Genomic DNA, 14,737 nt, shown 5'->3' on the forward strand with positions numbered 1-14,737 from the left:
CCAGAGTTACTTTCGCATTTATAATATTTTAGGAATGAGGGATTAGTAGGAATTATATTGAGACATATGTACGTGATATCAGTATCGAATCAGGTTGATATTTTCACAATTAAAACGCTGCTGGTGTCATCTACTTAGTAATAATACCTCTCATGCCACTCACCTCGACACGGCCATAACTTTCAGTCATAACCGAATGTATGACCACTTTATGCGCAAATTAGCAGGAAAGTTGTCGTAACACGTAAGACTTCTTAAGACGCAGGTAAAACCTCTTTTTTATTACGTTGAAAGTGAATTACGTAAGGCTTGTTAAATAGATCATTGTTTTTGACTGGTTAAAATTAATCTGATAAAAAAACCGTTTAGGTATGATTTGATTGATGTTTAAAGTTTGGGAATCTTGAAACAATGGGTTTTAAGTATTTCTACTACAAACTGTTTAGTTTTTAAGATATACTGTTGGTTAAAAGTCGTTAAGTGTTTGAAAGTAAAAGTGAAGTAACTCATTTGCTCATTAAAACAGCGCTTTAAGTTTGACCTAAATTACTGATTTAAATTTAAATGCTCATATAAAATAACTTTGAAGGTGATACGATTATTGTTTGAGTTATAGTTTAATATTTAGGTTAATTCTATTTAATATGATAATATTTTCATCAGTTTACGATCACTTTTATCTGAAAAGTATGGATTGGTTAAACTTTGTAAATGTTTATGTGACATTTACAATATTTACTAAATAACCTCACCAATGTACATAAAATTCAAGAATGCATTGCAAGATATGTAACACATTGCGTAACATTCGACTTGTTTCCAAAAGCCCCTGAGGTCAAAAACCAGTTCCATGTAAGGTCCCTTGCGAAACTACAATTAAAGTACGCAATTACAGTAAAACGAAAATGAACGAGCATTTACAGTATTTTATTTACAGAAACTTTACAACAATTATAACTAGGCGATGACTTTAATGATGAGGAGATCCGTAAGTTGATGAGAGGGATGGGACGCCGTAGGAACCTGATGGGACGCCGATGGTGGTGTACGTGATGGAGGGACCGGCGGAGTGTCCAGAGAAACCACCGCTGGAGTAACCATGTCCAGATCCACCACTGGAGTAGCCACCGCTTGGGTAACCACCGGAGTAGCCGCCAGCGTAACCGCCACCGTAACCGGAATCGATCTCAGCTTGATGGTACTGAGCTACTTGGAGACCTTGCTGGATGTGCTCAAGCTCGATGCCAACGATTCTGTCATGAGGGACGCCGTATACAGGGGCTGGGGGGCCGTAGTGAGAAGAGACACCATGGCCGTGGGATGAAGAAGATTGCTGGTAAGCCTGGTTTTGGATTTCGTCTTTAAGGATGATGTGCCTGATTTTGTCTAATAGGTGAGGGTCGATGTGGTAGCCTTCTGACGTCTGGTGTCCTACTGGGACGGAGGTGTAATGTCCCCCGCTGCTGAGGCTGCTATGTCCAGAGCTGTAGCCACCAGAGCTGTAGCCACCGGAGCCGTGGCCACCGGAGCCATGGCCGCCAACGACGAGGATAGATGAGGGGGCGGGGTAGTGGTAGCTTGGGGGCTCGGCTACGGCGCACCCGATGAGGGCGAGGACGGCCTGAGGACAAACACACATACGTTAACCACGCTTTAAAAATATATGAAGTCAAAGGCGAGACAAGTGCTTTCGAGTCATACGATACACTTGCCAGGTCAAATGTCAAGAGCATTTGTTTTTGTCACATTTTCCCTTAAATATATTTTGATATTGACCGTAAGTGATAATCGATTCTCTTTGCATTGATTTTTATGTCTTCAGATCATAAAATACATGTTTTAAAAATTGCTAAATTTTATGGTCCATTTATTTCAAATTGTTGCCCATATTCACTTAATCGTTACGAAATGCAGAGTAAGAAAATTTAAACATTAAATTATCCCCAAATATGAACTGTTATCTCACAACTTCAAAATTGGAAAACGATTTAACTGCCGTCACGTCAAAGTGACACAAGTCCGTACAAAAAAGGACTTTAAAGCCATTGGCGCTTATACTTTTATTGATAATTCACTTGTACCAATACATTTCGCATAAGCGCCAATGCATGTCCTTAAAGTCCTTTTTCCGACACAATTTTCCTTAAATCCTTAATTTTGATTCTTGGATCACTTCACAGCACACATCACTACAATATTACTACAATATCACTAGAATACCACTAGAATATCACTAGAATATCACCGCATCCTTACAATGGTAAGTCGGGCCATGTCTGCACTCTCGATGTCGCTCGGTAAGTGTGATGGCTTGCGCACGCGCACGTTTATATAGTGGCTTCTGCCCACTTTTACTGGTCATCGCCGGTCCATATATCTTTGGATTTGGAATGTTATGGGGAGGTCAGTTCGCAATTAGTACTCAGGTTTTGAGTTGCAATTTGATAGTTATGTATTCTTAAATGGGACTCAAAATTAAATTGCCCACTTGAACTTCAAGTTTCAATTTTCATTTGTCGACATATTGTTGACGGGTTTGTCTGGCAATTTTGATGATTTGTCGGGTTATTTCGAAGAGATTCTTTACTTAATAATATGACTGAAATTAACATGAAAATCTACTGTACATTCTATAAAATTTTGCTTGGGGAGAACGCTACCGTTCATGCAATTGTTAACGGAGTATGGACTCCTAAGAAGAGAATTTACAGGACTTTGAAGGGTAGCCGTCGCGAATTTGATATCCCTAAAGTTTCAAGCATTCAACATCTATGATAACTGCTTACTAATGTATTAACGATCCGTACGCTTGTTTACCACCGACGTTAAAAAAAACTTTTACATACAAAAGCTAGGTACTCAGTAGTTCTTTAGGCATTTGCATTCATAAATGTTACTTAATGTATGAAAAGAAAACATAGCAAAGAAAGAAATTGAACATAATTTTAAAATTGAGACTTCGATAGACCATTGTAAATTATGTGATAATTTTTTTAATATTGTTTATACGCTAAAGTGGCCCAAGGTCGTGTGAAAGTCGATGTAGTTTAAAGTAAATTGTGTGAATTCTTCGCGTCTACACATGTTTTTAGAATAATGTCTGAATAGTTTGGATAATAACGTTAGATGTGGAGTAGTTGGACACGCTATTAAACCCGCAAATTGTTATTATTAACACTTTACCCAACCTTGCTTTTATTAAGTTATTACTCATTGTAAGTTTTGAAGATACGGCCTGATTCGAATTTTAAGATAATAACGTCAAGAATTTGCTAAAGATATACATGGATCGGATATATCAGTGTCAAAAAAGAAGTTTCTTCAAACAAAAACGCCACTTTTGATGCTGAACTAGGTATCCGATCTTTAGCAAATATTTGACGTAAGTATCTTAAAATTCGAAGAAATTAAGTTTATTCTTCATACGGTTCTCACGCGAGTGAGCCCGGGGGCTAAAGTAGTCAAAACTAGAATAATTCGCAACATCCTCAAAAAGCTTGATAAGAGTCTCGATTTGCAATAGTTTAATGACATTCATGACATGTCGCTCACCAATAACGCCGGCTTTATTTAATCTAAGAATGTTACCCGTAATTTACATAAGTACCTATAAAGGTAGATAATATGTCTGGTCGATGTGCATTTTTTAAGCATAAAAGTTATATATAGCATAAATATATGCATTATGCATTCTCATTGGAATTACGGAAGTTGACAAAATTAAATCAGAAACCAGGACGGCAATCCAAACTTATATTTTGACATTAGAATGATCCCATTATGTTAACATTCACCCGTGCATCTCACTCGCGCCAATACATGTAGGTAGTGTAGGTACGGATAAGTAATATAGTCTAGCGAAAGCACGCCGCGAATGATAACTGAATGACATCACTTACATATCAATATGTGCGTTAGAATTGACCTTCAGCAAATGATTCAAATCAAATTTATAAGATTTGAATCAAACATCACTAATAGGTATCTTATACCTACTTAAAACAAAGCCCCCGCCGCGTCTGTTCTGTTCGTGATAAACTCAAAAAGTACTGAATGGAATTTGATGCGGTTTTCACCTATCAATAGAGTGATTCTTGAGGAAGGTTTAAGTGTATAATTTGCTAAGGTTTGCCCGTGCGAAGCCAAGGCGGGTCGCTAGTATGCCGGGTGTGGCCTGTTATACGAGCAAAAAATTTAACTGTAGGCTGTACTCCTCATACTGACCAATATTTGTTCAGCAACTTTTAAAAATAACTTGTGGTTTGATTTTAAATACACTTTAAATAGCGTCCATGGGCGTGGCGATGGCGTCCATGAAGGTATATTTATTTTGTATGAAAAATAGGGAGTCTAAATACTCCATAATTTTTAAAAGTTGTTGTCAAAAGTGTCACCTTTTGAGGAACACAATCTATGCTTTAATTATTTGCTCGTGTTACATTACAGGTCACACCCGGTATAAATATACGAGACTGAAGAAGTAAAAGCGTGTAAAAAGAAGATCGATTAAGACAACCAGTGACACCTAACTTTCAATTTTAACCAATTAGCTTTTCAAAACCATGCCAAGGCTCAAGTAATTAACTATTACTTAACCAAAATTAGACACCTTAAGTACCTATGGAAACACAAGGCTTGAAACTATGTAAGTTTTTACTTAGCAGACACATATTTCAGCTATTAACACCCATGTAAAGGCCTTGTGTGTACTTAACAATAAGTTGAGGTACTTGGACATTTAAAGTAAGAGTAACTTAAGAGTTAAGAGAGTTATGCTACTTGGTTAGATGCATTTTGATAGGGCCCGATTCGGATTTTGAAATAGACATCTATTAGACATTTTTTAGACATCACCAAGATACGATAACAATATGTTTAAGATCTAACCTGTCAAATTTGACATTTGCGCGATTCTGGGGATACTCTTGAACGATTTCCACAGGGTATGACTCAGAGATCCAATTCACATCTAATAGATATCTTACTCTATCTAACGTAAAAGTGACATTGGTTGCCCGAATTGCGCTGCAAAAGAGAACTAGTTGATATCTAAACTATAACGTATCTAGAATGGATCTAGTACGTGTCGTCTCTTGTGAATATCTTGAAGTTCGAATACGGCAGATAATATCGACAATGATCACAAGTGATCATTAGAATGCATAATAGGTAATAACTAGTTAGTGTGTAGCATCTCGATTATATACCTATCCGAATCCTTAATAGTCCAAACTATTTTCGGTGGTGGAGCCTATTTCGGTTAATAATTTATAATGTGACGTTTTCAAGCAAAAGGTGCCACGTTGTCGTTTACCTAAATGACGAAATCTGCCGACTGAAACATTACTGACAATTTGAACTTTACTTTACTTTACATTAGTATATAGGTAATCTTGTCAGCAATGCGGCATCGACAGTGACTTCGCCCAAACTGTAAAAAATTAACCAGAAACACTGCTGTTTGCAAACCGAATGTAACCTTAAGACATACCCATTATTTTAATATAGTTCGGTTTGAAAGTGTCCGGACAATGCTCATATCAGTGACCATCTCTTAGATAACAAATCTTGATAAGTGAACTGAGCAATATTAAGTACCTTGTCACATTAAATCGGTTCGTATATTCATCACTACAGCAATGAGTGCTTACTGTGACGTGGTTCTAAGTTATTTTGTTTATCTATCTTTATGGTAGCTCGTTTAGTATAATGAAGTTAATTTCGATATTAAATTATAAGGTAATACGATTATGCAACATACTCGCACTGTCGATGGTGGCGGCCCGATTCGAGCAATGTTTTAAGGGGCCCACTGATTCCCACTCCACTTAATACAACTTTGGGGTCCACTGATGTCCGCCGGACGGCATCGGCCTGTCAGTTGTTTGGAACTGTCAAAATTTTGTTCTAATCAGTGGGCCCCTTAAAAGAAGTCACAGCGATATTACAATACCGATCTGTCAGTGTCAAAAGTGATATATATATTCACCCAAAAAACTACACTTTTGATACTTTAGGTTTAGGGTCGACTTTTCTAATACAGCACTATAAGATTGATAAAAAAAAGGTTTACATTGATTTTGATATTTTCTGCAGCAATACTGAACCGCAAATACTGCAATTAGGGAACACAGGGACCTGGGTGCACCCTAAACCCGAATGCTACCTTAAATTAAAAATAACCAAACTGTTTTATAACAAAAATACTCATACTCATACTCATACTCATTTATTCATAAAGCCAATTTACATGTCAAATAAAATTAAAATTAATACAGTTAAAATTGAGATCGAAAATTAAAATTAAACTTAAAATTATATATACAATTGTAATGAGAATTAAAACAAAACTTATTCACATGTCGAATTAAAATTAGAAATAGTAAGGATCCGTTAAAGGGCATATTCGGTATCGTGTTCAAAATTAGAGGACTATTTTTTTGACTCATTTTTTTTCCTTTGGGCAGGTCGTCTAAGTTGGCTAACGCACCATATTAAGGTCAAAAAATTTCGGGGTGAAAAAATTTACGTAACGGAATAAAATTTAAAATTTAAAAAAAATCTGCAAGTAGGCCTCTCTTATTAATATTTATGCCCTCAAACTGATCCTCATCATTTTTGTTACATATTTACGCCTTGTAGTTATGGCTAAGCCTCTGGCCTTGATCGTGACCAGGTCACGCATGCGTCGGTAAATCACGCCGTCAATGGCCGGGGTCAAGCGCCGATGATGTGTCAATTCTGTGACGTACGGATGATGTACCGACGCCTCCAAGCGGGGTTTATGTTTACACGAAAATTTTCCTTTTAAGGTATGGTCACAATATAAATAATAGTACTACCGATACCGTACAGAAAGGACACTTCCTACAAAACCGAAGGTTGACAGCGGTATAGGGACGAATCAATGACCCTTAATGTATGGTACTCCATACATTAGAAAGGGACAGCATGATAGTAATCCCTTTTGGCTATTTAGGATCGTCAAAGTTCAAGTCGTTATTATATCTGTGGTCGTGCACGCAAAAGGACGTCAAGTGGTGCCAATGCCAACCTTACTACCGAACGGAGCCGAGTTTGCTCGAAGTCAGGAGAGTCTCATTGGTACGCTTCGAATTCAGACGCGACTACCGTTTTTTTTTAACATTGGAACTTGAGTTTGCCGGAAAATCCGGCCCTATTTCTCAATACCCTAAAGGCGACTACCGTACCTACTGCTGCAGTACTAACTGCGGCGCGACGTTACAGCCAACTTCATTGCTGTCGCAAATGTAGATGTTTCTGTCTGGATTTTCGACATTTGCAGTAAAAATTGCGTTAGAAAACAAATTCATATTAAATGTATTAATAACCTTCAACAAGGAGGAGTTTTGGCCAAAGGTCCCATCATAAAAATTGTTCAGTATAACCTATAAAGTCACTACGCAGAGTATGGCTGGGGATTATAATTTCACCTATAATAATAATATGATGTATCACATTGTGCGTTCGGGGATGGTATCCGCCACGTGTATCCCTTGCTTTTAGATTAAAAGTGTCTTAAAGGGCCTCTGCGCTGTTGGCTTCGGCCCCACGTACGCCTCCCAAAGGTCCGGGACCCCATGGTCTCGAGATATGGAAAAGACATACAATTAATAATAATAATATGCCTGCTGCGACCGGTTCATGGGTGTCTATTGTTGCGCCTGTGAACGGGTTCCAGCAGGCGTTCTACATGACATTAAAGCTCTCCAAAGGACCTCTACGTGTTGGATCTGTATCCCCACGCAAGCCTATCAAAAGACCGGGATTTATAGGCCCGTGAAATCCAGAAAGGAGATACTAAATAATAATAATAGGTTTGTAATATTAGTAGGTATAGATAATACGACTTTGCAAGTACCTTGATGTTAAAGAATTAGGTACATCTATCTTCTTACGCTACTAGATCTTCGATACTTATATCGAGATCTATAAAACAATTGAAGTGGACAATTTCGTAACTTTATATAACTCGTCATCTAAGTATAGGTACTTAGAGATCATTTGCCTTCCTTCTTAGGCCAGTTTTACTGTTATTATTAACCGTTTCAGACTATATGGCCATTGGCCTGATTCTGACTTTTGTAACATGCATTAAGGATCTCATTTAGTATTTGATTGCATTTGAAATAATTGTTTACTATTATGCAATGAAAGTGAATTGATCTTTCTGTTTTATGTTTAGTATTAGTGCCTTCTATAGTTCTGTTATGAATCTATTAGTTATTCTAGGTTTACTACGTAATATGTATTATCGTAAAACGTATGATTCTTAAGCATAAAGAAAATCATAGACAATTTTCTCAATTCCAATAACATCCATCTTAAAAGTATTGGTAAAGTATGGGAAATTTTAATTGGTAAGTAAATATTTTCTTAAGAGTAACTTAGGTCACTAAGTTTCTTTTTCCCTTGAAATACCTAAATCAATTTAATTTGATTTGTTAAATTTACGAATAATAAACAAAATCGGCTTAAAAACCGATGTTTAAAGCTGATTTTAAGATTATTTTTGTATACCTAGGTATACATACCTATATATACCTATATTAATGTGGGAAAAAAGTTGCCCTCTCGTGGACAATGAGACATAACAGGACAGGACCTTACTAATAAATATCTAAGTACAGAGATTCGAATGAAATAGGTCTTCGGTTACAAGTCAAGCAGCCTAATTGTAAAACTATGTCACCTGCGAAAGTCCATTTAGTTAAACAAGAAACCTCACACGTGAAGACAGACGTCAACCACAATGTTGCAATAAACCTGTATCCTAGCCAAATTAAAAGCCATTTTAGTCTAGATGAGTTCATCCGTCTAGCCAGTAATAATAGTATTCAAAAATATTGGTTCACATCCGCATAAATGTGGTGATAGTTTACATAAGAGAGAACGGGTGCAATCGGTGTTCGAACTTTGTCATTTTGATATGATCGTTCATAATTTTATAATCTTGAATTAAAAAATTTTATATTGTTTATCTTAATGACCTTAATTTTTAGGGTTCCGTACCTCAAAAGAAAAAACGGAACCATTATAGGATCACTCGTGCGTCTGTCTGTCTGTCCGTCTGTCACAGCCTTTATCGGAAGCTACTGGACCAATTAAGTTGAAATTTGGTACACATATGTAAATTAGTGACCCAAAGATGGACATGTTCTTTTTATAATTTTAAAATATATAGGTTCGAAGTTATTTACGAAAATAGCCAAAAAATTAGGTACCATTCCCCTCCCCTTTATCTCCGAAACTACTTGATCTAAAATTTTGAAAAAAAAAAATACACAAAATAGGTATTTATTATATCAATAGGCCTCGTAGTGTTTGCCAGACTATGTGTACCAACAAAGAAACAAAATATTAACCCTTTCACCGCTAAAGACGTCAACTGTCCCGCGCGGCTTTGCGCAATAATCAACCTTCGTGCATTCCAATAAGATTCACGATGACGCGCCGCAATCGATAGGCGTGGCGTTCAAAGGGTTAAGACTGTAAGTGGCAGCTATTAGGCCAGTGTCAAGCACTGGGTCTTTCACGTTATGTGCCAGTTACTAGTTTTGTATGAATTGTGACGTAAGAGCAAATTGGTGCGCAGGAGTCGATGCTTCGTTCTTCTTGAGCGAGTGTCCATTGTTATGAAATGAAATAAAATGAAATGAAAAGAATTTATTTGACACAACAATCTTAAGATTAACAGATATTAAATATCTAAGACATGGTTTTGTAACTTGTTGTCTCAAAGAGGATACCACTCAGCATGTGTTATATGTATTTGTAATATCCGATTCATCAGAAGTCAGAAATCAGAAAGAGTTTATGAAATATTTTAAAACTTCAATTAAGTATGATATTATAAAAAAACTACAAAACACGTTATGCCTGCGATACACTATATAAGTCTAATCTTTAGGTAGGTACTTTATTTAAAAGAATGTAAACAGACCAAGGTACCCAAAGCCCGAGGTACTAAAAAAACTGACACAAATATGAACATTCCTACTCCTCTATTGTCAGGGCGTTAGAGTGCGTGTTCAGATATTTGTGAGGACCTTGGCTGCTCCGATATATCTGATGGCGACTGTACGTAAGTATCACGTCTTGTCACCATCATAATAATTACATATCATAAAAGTAAATTTTATAGAGGAAGTGTTTGTTAAGTGCACTTTCACTGTGTATTATTGTAATAATTATTAATTTATATTACCCGTTTCCCATTGTTTTATGTTTATGAATATTATGTTTTATGTGGGAATATAATAACTATTTATTCAGACAAAGTTATGCCAAAGAAGTAAACACATAAAATTATATAAAAATGCATACTTACCTACGTTGTACGTTGTAACTTCTAATAATTCATAAGTTTAAGTTATAGGTAACGTTAGTAATTTCTACTGTAATTACATAATTTTACGACGGAGGTCTGTTTAAATATAAATAATCTTTGGCCATTAACAGTATTTAAACTGGAGTGTGAGTAAAATAAATGCCTGTGTTCTTTTCTCATATATGACATTTGACTATTAAAAAAAACCGGGCAAGTGCGAGTCGGACTCGCGCACGAAGGGTTCCGTACCATAATGCAAAAAAAAAACAAAATAAAAAGCAAAAAGAAAACGGTCACCCATCCAAGTACTGACCCCTCCCGACGTTGCTTAACTTTGGTCAAAAATCACGTTTGTTGTATGGGAGCCCCATTTAAATCTTTATTTTATTCTGTTTTTAGTATTTGTTGTTATAGCGGCAACAGAAATACATCATCTGTGAAAATTTCAACTGTCTAGCTATCACGGTTCGTGAGATACAGCCTGGTGACAGACGGACGGACGGACAGCGAAGTCTTAGTAATAGGGTCCCGTTTTACCCTTTGGGTACGGAACCCTAAAAAAGGAAGGAAATTAGTTTCCTCTTTCGTACAGAAGCAAGTTCAACAGGCTCTTTAAAAAGTTATTCCTTGTATTTAGATAAAAAAAAATAAAAAACATCGTGCACTCAAAATTAAAATTACATTCACCCATTCGTTCGATCAATGTCCGGAAAGTAACAGCGATTCGTGTAGTGGACACACACACCGCCAATTCTGGTCATAGTGTGAATCTCGCCTTTCTCCGGCTGTCCGTCTGTCCGTCCGTCCGAAAGTGGACCGCGGTCAAATGGATTATCGCGATTACGGTCATAGCTAATTATTTAATGTTTAAATTGCAAAATATGAGGAAGTATATGTATGTACATATGTATATACATCGTTATGGTAATTTTTTGCTTGTCAGATGATTAGTAGCGAGAGTTTAAAGATTTATAATATTTCTTCTGATAAATTACACTTTATTTTTACAAGCATTTATTTAAATTGCCCTGTTGGTTAATTAGTGACGCTTGATTTTTTTTAATTAGTACCTAACTTTATTTTTACAAAATTTTATCTCTGGTAGTTAGTGTGGGTCAAATCTTGGAAGCTAAACTTGACCCACTTCTCGATTTCCGATTGAGCATACATATGTAAATCGGATGACAATGCAATATTATGAATGCATGGAGCTGATCTGATGATGGAGACAGGAGGTGGCCATGGGAACTCTGTGATAAAACAACGCAAACTAATTATCTATGTTTGGGGTTGCTAGAATTGTCTCGATGCATATTATTTGCGTGGAAAGAAAAGTACAGTCGGCATTAATAAAAGCTTATGGTGTATAAGTCGTAACATAATCATTGTCAAATATCGCATAATTTTATTAATATATCCAGCTTCCAAATGTCACTTTAATACCGTTTTTCGTATATGATTACGTAAGTTAGTCAATAAATTACCGGTTCTATAATAGTGCATCACACCACCTAATTAACTCCGATAAAGCTCTTAAGATAAATTAATAAAATCGCGTCTCAATTGATGATTGATTCCAATGATTAATTATACGCTTCGTGTTGACTAATTATGCGATTGCTTAATTTACATGAGAGGTTATGAAAAGATGATCACATGGCTATATAAAATACGAAATTTTAAAAAGAAGCACTTGGTCACTGTGGCGACAGGTTTAAGTCTACTTTTTTAGCAATATTGCCATAACAATTAAGTGTAGACATATTAAGTAATGTCATTCATTGGGTAATTTAGGTATGTTTATAAGGCAATGTTGGATGCACATAATCAGCAGGTATCAGTTCTAGACTGCCTTCCCACTGAGGCGGAAGATGAATGTAGGTAGATGACAAAAGACACGTGCAGGAATCTACTCCTCTACACTAGCGAAGCGGAGAAGGACTCAAGTCTCCTCTCGCTGATCGCTAGCCCTAGGGTGTCCGCTAGCTCCTGGCGCGGTTACACGGAGCGGAGCAGATGAGTAGTTGACGAAAAATAGTAACAAGCGTTGGTAACTGGCGCGGACGCGTGCAACAAGGGTACCTGCGTGCACCCGCGCCAGCCAGCGGAGGCCCTAATACGAGTAATAAGTAAGGCATCGTTGTAAGTTGCAACTGCAAGTAATCACTTACTACTCCTGTGTGGGACGCTGTTGCAACTCGCAATGAAAGAGCAACCATAATCAGTTTAAATGGCCCTTTACACTCTTTATAGATCAATAATAAGTATTATTGCTATTACGTCACTGTTGCAAGATGTCTTTCAAGACAATAATATGGCTATAAAAGCTCATTAAAAGATTGATTATAAATTGTATACCTAATTGGTGTTACATAATTTGATTATATCTCTCTCGTTGAATGATGGGGCCACAGTTCCTTCAAACTTTTGGTTGGATTGGAGAAACGCACAGTAGAGGACTGCCAGTGCCAACCGCTTAAGTCAGCATTATTCCCAAACTGTGGGTTTCGACCCTGGTGGATCGCGAGCGAAATTTGAGTGGACCCTGAAACATAAGACGACATGCCAACTGATTGGGCTATATTATGCTCCCTATTTAAGACGGCCAAGAGGTGGATCCCGAATTTGTCAGTTTTTGTTAGGTGGGTCGGAGCCCAGTCAGCTTTGGGAACCACTGATCTAAGTGGAAAAGGTGGCAATGGCGGTTATCATACAGAGGGCTTACCGCGAACCACTTTCGACGTGTTGCCTCCCTGTCACACTTACGTACGAATTTACAAGTGCGACAGAGAGGCGAGCAGGCTTCGATGTGCGAGCGGGATGTCGCTATGATACGCGCATTGTCTCAACATCGGAGTGACGTGCGAATCGCATCCAGTGTGATAAAACCCCCAATGTTGTCGCGTAAAGGAATGGCGGAAAGTATACTAGCTTCAGGGGTTACCGAACAAATAACTCTCCTTTCTTAATGAAGAAAACCCTTACTTTCTTAATTAGATCATAAAGTTTAAAATATATTTTAATCGCTGCCAAAACCTATCATTCGAACACTATCACGATGCGTTTAAAATCCAAGATTGAATCTACTAATTGCCAAATCAAACTGGCAACCATATTTAACCCGTCACTAAAAACAGTCAAGCTAAAATGGTCTTTAAGACAATGTAATAAGGTCTTTAAAGTCTGGTGAAAGATGTGAAGTGTGAAGTCTCGATTCAAGATATAAATCTTACGGTTGAAATGAAAGAACAATGTAACATATGCAATCGAATGTGTAAAGAAATCGTCATGCATTTGCCATAACGAGTGATGCTACAGAATGTGCATTTGGTAGTAAAACATGCAATTTGCTGCAAAATATTTGTTTACTCTACGATTCGAAGTAAAACACTTAGTACAGTCAGCAGCAGAAGTTTCAATTGTTGTTCAAGTTTTGTTAATTATCTTGACGTTAAGAGAATTTATAGGTAAGAACGTGTCAAAGGTATTTTTGAACACCTCGCCCGTTTAGCAACTTCTGCTGCTGACTGTGCCAGGGAATGTAGTAATTATATAACATGAAATATTAGTTACTAAACAGACTGTTTCATAAATACATTTAATTACTTAAATCTATAAATCTCAATAGCGACATAGCGATAGATCCTAAGCATTAGATAATATATCTACTTGTACTACTACAGTGTATGCAAAATTCAATCCACCTAAGATACGTAAATAAACATATAATATATGTTTCCCACTAATATCAATTAATTACGATCTTATCTCCTTAGATCCAATAAGCGTCTATCCCACAGTGACCATGCTGTACCCTTTTTAAGCTATGCACCATCTCATTATTCACTTTGTTTTAGAGTATGTATGTATGTAATAAACCACAATTGTAACACGTGAAGCAAGGGTTGCACTTATTGCAACCGGTCACTCCATCTGAAGGATAACAGCCGATTAGAGAATGTAAAGATAACTATCTAACATTAGAAAATATTGATCTGAGTCTTTATATATTCAACGAATTAGATTAGATTAACTATAGATAGAAGCCTGTCTAGAGCTCAAAGATGACCCCACGGCACAGAATAAATAATAGTACTAGGTACAGAAGACTCACTGCCGTATTCGAACTTCAAGATATTCACAAGAGAAGACACGTTCTAGATCCATTCTAGATACGTTATTGTTTAGATATCAACTAGTTCTCTTTTGCAGCGCAATTCGGGCAACCAATGTCACTTTTACGTTAGATAGAGTAAGATATCTATTAGATGTGAATTAGATCTCTAAGTCATAATATCCTGTGGAAATCGTTCAAGAGTATATCCAGAATCGCACAAATGTCCAATTTGACAGTTTAGATCTTAAATATATCGTTATCGTATCTTG

General features: G+C 36.8%; 1 protein-coding gene across 1 annotated transcript; it reads right to left on the bottom strand.

The window, feature by feature from the left end:
• Window positions 1-908: 908 nt before the first annotated feature.
• Window positions 909-2,353, bottom strand: LOC134665635 (peroxisomal membrane protein PEX13-like). Its single transcript, XM_063522592.1, has 2 exons — window positions 2,257-2,353; window positions 909-1,621 (listed from the first exon to the last, which is right to left on the bottom strand). Exons 1-2 carry the CDS (start codon window positions 2,272-2,274, stop codon window positions 971-973), a joined length of 669 nt encoding a protein of 222 aa, XP_063378662.1. The 5' UTR covers window positions 2,275-2,353; the 3' UTR covers window positions 909-970.
• Window positions 2,354-14,737: the final 12,384 nt, after the last annotated feature.

The sequence above is a fragment of the Cydia fagiglandana genome, chromosome 6, assembly GCF_963556715.1.
Source record: "Cydia fagiglandana chromosome 6, ilCydFagi1.1, whole genome shotgun sequence".
Lineage (NCBI taxonomy): Eukaryota > Metazoa > Arthropoda > Insecta > Lepidoptera > Tortricidae > Cydia > Cydia fagiglandana.